We start from the raw sequence: 7,633 nt of genomic DNA on the forward strand, positions 1-7,633 counted from the left end.
ACAATGCACTGAAACTTGACTGTACTGAGTAGTCAAACCTACTACTGAGTGATGTTTAATGCTTCAATGTCCAATTAAAAAGCATCTTTAGAATGCTGTCGAGTGGGGGAGTCCTTTTTTTTCCTGCTCCACCACCTCTTTGTGTTGTACTTTGGGTTGAATACTGATGTCCTTCAGGTTGTGTAGTAAAAGATCTTCTCAACGTCATCTTCCTTGTGTCACCAGCCCAGGCTGCTGATCCAATCCTATCTCAGTTACAAGTAATGCTTGTGGAGTGCCTTCTGCTTTCACCTCTTACAGAATCCCAGCCTGCTGGGCTTGGAAGGGAGCTCTGCAGATCATCCAGTCCAACCCCTGCCCTGCTCAAGCAGCAGCTTGCCCAGCATCACAGTAGCCAGGTGGGTTTGGAAGCTCTGCAGGGAAGGAGACTCCACAACCTCTCTGGGCAGCCTGCTCCAGGCCTCCAGCAGCCTCACAACAAAGAAGCTTCTCCTGTTCAAGTGGAACCTTCTGGGTTTCTGCCTGTGGCCATTGTCCCTTATCCTGTCTCTGGCCACCACTGAAAACAAGTCTGGCCCCATCCTCTTGCCCCTCACAGGTCCTTTAGCTCTTGCTGAGCGTTGAGAAGATCCAGGAGCCAGAGGAGCTGCCGGTCCAGAGATCTGCTGGCCCAAGCACAGGGCAACTCCACAGGACTCCAAGTCATGGAGAGTCTGGAGGAGAGAGCAGCACGGACAGGCTGTGTCTGCTCTGGGGAGAGTTGTGAAGCCAGGCCACCAGCAACTTGTTCTGTCAAGCAAGACTATGGCCAGCAGGACCAGGCCAGGGATTGTCACCACGTTCTGGGCACTGGTGAGGCCACACCTTTGAATCTGGGGTTCAGTTTAGGACCCCTCGCTCCGAGAGGGACGTTGAAGGGCTGGAGCAGGTCCAGAGAAGGGCAGCAAAGCTGGGGAAGGGTCTGGAGAGCAGGGCTGGGGTGGGGGGCAGCTGAGGGAGCTGGGGGTGTTCAGCATAGCGAAGAGGCTGAGGGCAGACCTCATTGCTCTCTACAGCTCCCCGAAAGGAGGCTGGAGCCAGGCAGGGATGGTCTCTTCTCCCTAAATCAGCTGCCAGAACAAGAGGAAACACCCTGGACCTGCGCCAGGGGAGGGTTAGGTTGTAGACGAGGAACAATTTTGTCCCCCTTGAGCGTTATCCAGAGCGCTGAGGGAGTCCCCATCCCCGCGGGGGGTTTCCCATGGGAGGCCCAAGCTCAGCCTGGCCGCCTGTTTTCGCTGCGTGCTGCTCCCAACCCCTGCCCGTGAACTGCTGACGGCAAGAGTTTTCCAGAGAGCCTGGCAAGAAGCGGCCACGAACCTGCTGATGCCAGGTTCCCGCTTAATCTGCCCCGCAGCGCGCGGCAGGCTTTCGAGGGCCGGGCGGGAGGAGCGTGAATGGCGCTCGCCGCGCGCCCGCCTCGGCCCCGCTATTCAGCCGCGGTCTCATGGCTGGAATTCCGTGGACGCAGCTGCTGCATCAGCGCCCAAACAATCTGCTGGGCTGGCCAGAAGCGACCCATAAATAGCAGGCCCAGCCCGCGCCGCCCGCCACAGCCGGACCACGCCGCCACAGGTAGCGCCGGCGCCGCTTGGAGCCTCGGAGAGGGCTTGCCAAGAGAGTTGGAGTGGCTTGAGTTGGGGGTCTTGCTAGGGATGGCCTTGGGTGGGAGATGGGCAAGAGGTGGTGCTGGAAGGCTTTGGTGTTTGGAGACTTGGAAGGGGCTTCATAGAGTGTCAGCATGGCTTGAGTTGGGGTCTTGCTAGGGATGGCCTTGGGGGGAAGGATGGGCAAGAGGTGGTGCTGGAAGGCTTTGGTGTTTGGAGACTTGGAAGGGGCTTCATAGAGTGTCAGCGTGGCTTGAGTTGGGGTCTTGCTAGGGATGGCCTTGGGGGAAGGATGGGCAAGAGGTGGTGCTGGAAGGCTTTGGTGTTTGGAGACTTGGAAGGGGCTTCATAGAGTGTCAGCATGGCTTGAGTTGGGGTCTTGCTAGGGATGGCCTTGGGTGGGAGATGGGCAAGAGGTGGTGCTGGAAGGCTTTGGTGCTTAGAGACTTGGAAGGGGCTTCATAGAGTGTCAGCGTGGCTTGAGTTGGGGTCTTGCTAGGGATGGCCCTGGGGGGAGGATGGGCAAGAGGTGGTGCTGGAAGGCTTTGGTGTTTGGAGACTTGGAACGGGCAACGTGTCTTGAGTTGGGGTCTTTTGAGCTGGATTCTTGCTACAACCAAACTTGGGTGGATTGTGGGCAAGAAGTGGTGCTGCAGGGCTTAGGTTGCTTGGAGACTTAGAAGGGCCTTTAAAAGGGAATTAGCATGGCTTGAGTTGAAGTCTTCCTAGAGACAGCCTTGGATTCACCCAAGTGGCTTATCCACTGGGCAAGAAGTGGCTGGCTGAGGACATCAAACTTGGCAACTTGGAAGGGGCTTTCCAAGAGAGTTATCATATGTGGAGTTGAGGTCTTCCTAGAGACAGCCTGGGGCTGATGATGGGCTAGAAGAGGTTGGCTGAGGACATCAAACTTAGAGACTTGGAAAAGGCTTTCCTAGACACTTCGCATGTCTTGAGTTGAGCTCTTCTTAGAGCCAACCTTGTGTTGATGCTGGGCAAGATGTGATGCTGCATGACTTTGGTTGAGCATGTCAGACTTGGAGACATGGAAGGGGCTTTAAAGGAGAGTTGGCAGGCCTGAGTTGAGGTCTTGCTAGAGCCAACCTTGGGTTAAAGGTGAGAAGTGAAGCTGCAGAGCTTTGGCTACGAATCTCAGACAAAGGTTCTTTAGCTCATCTGGTAACCTCTTGACAAGCCCCTGGGGAAGGAGTACTTGGATGGGATTTCCCATTCCAGCAGGAACCTTGGCAGATGTTCCTGGAGAGCAAAAAGGGGATCCTTGGCTGGACTTGATGATCTCAGAGGTCTTTTCCAAGCTGAGCTATTCTATGGTTGTATGATCTTGCTCCTGCCCTGCCAGCCAACGTGGTGACTCCAGGGTCTGATGTGCCTCAGGATGCTGGGCTGCAGGAGTGAGGGAAAGCTTCAGATCTCTCTTAGTGGTGAAAGATGCCAGGGTCAGAGAGGGATCCTGGAGCACCTGGAAGATGGTTTGGTTCAGCTGTGAGCTCTCCAGCCCTGGGTGAGGATGCAGGGCCCACGAGGGAGAGAGGATGGAGAACAGAGCTTTCTAGCCTGGACATCCCTAGGGATTTACAGATGCTGCCTTGCTGGGACCTGCACTAAGCTTTGTTGCCCTTTCCTGTGCCACCTTCAGTGGTTTGTTGAGTGTCTGATGGCTTGAGGGCTGGCACTGAAGTACCACCACCACCTTAACCTGCTGCTCTTTGGGTTTTCCAGGCACAATGACAGAGCAGCAAAGTCCCCCCGAGCAGATGGCGACTGGGGAGGGTGCTGGCGAGCGAGGTGGCAATTACAAGGTATACTGGGGGCAACTGGTTGCTGCTGGGCATTGGGTGATGCTGTGGAGCCACCAAGCAAGGCTGGCACCAGTGTCAAAGCACTGCAGGTCATACTGGGGAAGAAAGTGGCCCCCAGCTTCCCAATGCAACCAGTTCTGATGTATTTGCTCCTCAAGCATCGAGCTGGGCTGTGGGCTGGGGAGGGAAACATCAGCTGGGGGAGATGCTGCTGTCTGGCAGGGGGAGATGCTGCATTTGGGGCTGCCAAGTCCATTTGCCTGCTGGGCTGGTGTGCAGCTGCACAGAGATTTCATCCAGGAGATAAAATGCCCCAGCATGGTGGGAGCAGCTGCAGGCTTGAGCAGTGGAACTCCCTGGGTGGTTCTTGGGTCATCATTCTTGTGCTAGGAGGTGGTTGGGAGGTAAATGGGTGGTGGGTGTTGGGATGGACACAGCCCTTGCTGCAGCTTGGGAAGCTGGGTAAGGCTGCTCTCAGTTTGGAAAGGCTGGAGGTGGGAGATGGAGCAAAGAGGGCCTGGGAGCTTGGGCTGCTGAGTGCTTTGGGGTGGGAACAAGTCTCTGAGGACCGTGGGTGTCACCTCTGTCCCTTGATGCTCATGCAGCATCTGCAGAAGGCTCTGCCCTTGTCCTGGGAAGGGGCTGGGAGGTGCCTTCCTGCTGTGCCGCCCTTCTGATCCCCAAATTGTGCCAGGCACTCTGGACTCTGCTTCCTGCTGCTTTCCAGCATCGGATCAAACTCATCCTGCAGTCCAGCCAGAAGCTCTGCCCAGAGCAGGAGGTGCCATGGAGCTGCTGTGGTCTCTGCAGCTGGCAGGGTTTAGAGGAAACACTGACAAATTAGCTTGTTGCAGACCAGGCCAGGAGAATAAATGGATCTGAAGGAGCAGCAAAGGGCTGTGACCAGGCTGGGAGCAGAAGACCACAGCCCATGGCCCTGGAGGTCTCTCGGCACAGACCTCCATGTGTGATGCTGTGTTTGAAGCAGTGAACTTGTTTGCAGCCCATCACAGGGGACACAAGCTCAAGCCTGTGCTTCACCCAGCAGACATCTTGGGCCCATACCTGGCTGCAGAGCAAAGCCCAGGAGCTGTCTGGTGGCTCAGGGGCAGGTGGCAGGATCCAGCTCTGCCATGGGACAGGAGCGACGTTGGCACAGGGTGGCATGGATGGAGGGGATGCGGCTGGACCACTTCACTCTGCAGCTGCTTGTGTTTGCCAGGGCAGGACATGGCTGCAGCACAGCATCCTTCACCCCTTTAGATCACGATCTATGAGCTGGAGAACTTCCAGGGGAAGAAGTGTGAGCTGACAGAGGAGCTCCCCAACATCACTGAGAAAGAGCTGGAGAAGGTGGGCTCCATCCAGGTGGAGTCTGGCCCGTAAGTCCAGGGTGTGCAGGATGGATAAAGCACGGGGTGGGGGGGGGATGACAGGGAGAGCATCTCCTGCATCCTGCCGGTGGGGAGCAGCCCTGCCCCGTGCCTGCCCTGAGCCTCGGTCCCGCAGGTGGCTGGGCTTCGAGCGCCAGGCCTTCGCCGGGGAGCAGTTCGTGCTGGAGAAGGGAGACTACCCCCGCTGGGACTCCTGGTCCAACAGCCACAACAGCGACAGCCTCATGTCCATCCGGCCCCTCCAGATCGTGAGTCCTGCCTGCTTTGGGCTGCCTCTGCCCCTGCCAACAGGCAGCATGGGCACCGCCAGGCTGGGGGTGCAGAGAGCAGCCTCTCACCCACACCTTCCCCCAGGACAGCCCTGACCACAAGATCCACCTCTTTGAGAACGCAGGCTACACCGGGCGGAAGATGGAGATCGTGGACGACGACGTGCCCAGCCTCTGGGCCCACGGCTTCCAGGACCGCGTGGCCAGCGTCAGGGCCCTGAATGGAACGTAAGGATGCTGGCATTGGGGGCACCTGGGGACACCCCGCCCAGGTCCCACCCATGGTGCCATAGCTGATCCCCACAGGGTGGTAACACCCTGATAAGATCCCATTCATAGCATCACAGTTGACCCCCACAGGGTGGTAACACCCAACAAGGTCCCACCCATGGTGCCATAGCTGATCCCAACGTGATGGAAACACCCAACAAGGTCCCACCCATGGTGCCATAGCTGATCCCAACATGATGGTAACACCCAACGAGGTCCCATCCATGGCACCACAGCTGATCCCAACATGATGGTAACACCCAACGAGGTCCCATCCATGGCACCACAGCTGATCCCCACAGGGTGGTAACACCCAACGAGGTCCCACCCATGGTGCCATAGCTGATCCCAACATGATGGTAACACCCAACGAGGTCCCACCCATGGTGCCATAGCTGATCCCAACATGATGGTAACACCCAACGAGGTCCCACCCATGGTGCCATAGCTGATCCCCACAGGGTGTTAACACCCAACAAGGTCCCCCCAGGTTGGAGCCCCCATCCTATGGCTCCATGGCTGGTCCCCACAGGGTGCTGGTGGAGGTGCCTGGAACAGCTGTGCCACCTGTCCCCACAGTGCAGTTCATGCCCTTCATGTGCCTCACTCCCACCCTTTCCCTGGCCTACAGGGAGTGAGTGGCACCATGGCAGTGCCACCAAAGCTGGGAGACAGCTTCCTGCCCTGACCTAGGGCTCTGATGGGCTCCGTGGTGGAACCATGGCCCCTCCTCTGCTTGGGACACCATGGCTAGCTGGGCTCTGCCGCTGCAGCCTTGTCAGTGATGGGGCAGGAGCAGTGGGGATGGGGCAGAGGTGATGTAGCAGAGGGGAAAGGGCAGGGGCAAGGGGGCAGGGGGAATGGAGCAGTGGGGATGGGGCAGAGGTGATGTAGCATAGGGGAAAGGGCAGGGGCAATGGGGCAGGGGGAATGGAGCAGTGGGGATGGGGCAGAGGTGATGTAGCAGAGGGGAAAGAGCAGGGGCAAAGGGGCAGGGCGATGGAGCAGAGGGGATGGGGCAGGGGGTGTGAAGCAGTGAGGATGGGGCAGTGGGGCCGGAACAGTGGTGACGAAGCAGTGACCCTTGGTGATGATGCAGCAGTGCCCTTGAGCACCATCACACAGCACCGCCCCAACCCTAAGGGGTTGGTACTGGGGGTGGTACTGGGACGCTGCCCTCCCGTTCAGGGCTGGGGGAGGAACCGTGCGCCCGGTGAGGGTGGGGAGCGGCGGAACCGCCTCCGGGGCGCTGCTGAGAGCTGCCTGCATCCCTTGCAGCTGGGTGGGCTACGAGTACCCCGGGTACCGGGGCCGCCAGCACGTCTTCGAGAAGGGGGAGTACCGGCACTGGAACGAGTGGGATGCCAACCAGCCTCTCATCCAGTCGGTGCGCCGTGTGCGGGACCAGCAGTGGCACCAGCGCGGCTGCTTCGAGAACAGCTGAGGAGGGCATCGCTGTGCCCTCCCCCAGCCCCTGCCGGCCCCAGCCCCTGGGGGCTGCCGCGATGCTGTGACCTTGGTGTTTGTTGGGTTGGTTTGGGGTTATTATTTTTTTGGGTGCCAAAAGTCCTCAATAAAGCTCTGAGCTGGAGGCTGCCAAGAGCCTTGCCTGGTCCTGGATGGAGCTGGTTTGGGTGTTAGGCTTTGGTTTTTGGGGGAGGGGAGGGAGGGATGGAGGAGTGTGGGGTAGGAGGTTGGAGTGGATTTTGTGGTGGTGAGTTGAAGGTGCTCCTGAAGTCCCTGATGGATCTTTTTTGGGGTTCTTAGAATCAGAGAATGAAGCAGGTTGGAAGAGACCTCCAAGCTCAGCCAGTCCAACCTAGCACCCAGCCCTGCCCAAGCAACCAGACCATGGCACTAAGTGCCCCAGCCAGGCTTGGCTTCAACACCTCCAGGCACAGCCACTCCACCACCTCCCTGGGCAGCCCATTCCAATGCCAATCACTCTCTCTGCCAACAACTCCTCCTAGCATCCAGCCTAGACCTCCCCTGGCTGTGACCTCTTGTTCTATTGCTGGTTGCCTGGAAGGTTTCTCCACCAGGTTTTGGAGGTTCCCACCTAAAATTTGAGGTTCTCCTAAAATGATTGGAGGTTTTCTGATGACTTTTTTGAGGTTCTTCTAAAATCTGGAGGTTTCCCACCAAATTTTTGGGGTTCCACCTAAAATGTGAGGTTCTTCTAAAAGGATTGGGGGTTTCTTGATGAGTTTTTGAGGTTCTTCTAAAATCTGGAG

At 57.7% G+C, this 7,633-nt stretch overlaps 1 protein-coding gene across 1 annotated transcript; it reads left to right on the forward strand.

The window, feature by feature from the left end:
• The first annotated feature begins 450 nt into the window (after window positions 1-450).
• Window positions 451-6,983, forward strand: CRYBB3 (crystallin beta B3). Its single transcript, XM_064168147.1, has 6 exons — window positions 451-852; window positions 3,387-3,466; window positions 4,730-4,848; window positions 4,976-5,108; window positions 5,215-5,357; window positions 6,678-6,983. Exons 1-6 carry the CDS (start codon window positions 705-707, stop codon window positions 6,841-6,843), a joined length of 789 nt encoding a protein of 262 aa, XP_064024217.1. The 5' UTR covers window positions 451-704; the 3' UTR covers window positions 6,844-6,983.
• The last annotated feature ends 650 nt before the right edge of the window (window positions 6,984-7,633 follow it).

This window comes from Pogoniulus pusillus, chromosome 30 (assembly GCF_015220805.1).
Source record: "Pogoniulus pusillus isolate bPogPus1 chromosome 30, bPogPus1.pri, whole genome shotgun sequence".
In the NCBI taxonomy this organism is placed as follows: domain Eukaryota; kingdom Metazoa; phylum Chordata; class Aves; order Piciformes; family Lybiidae; genus Pogoniulus; species Pogoniulus pusillus.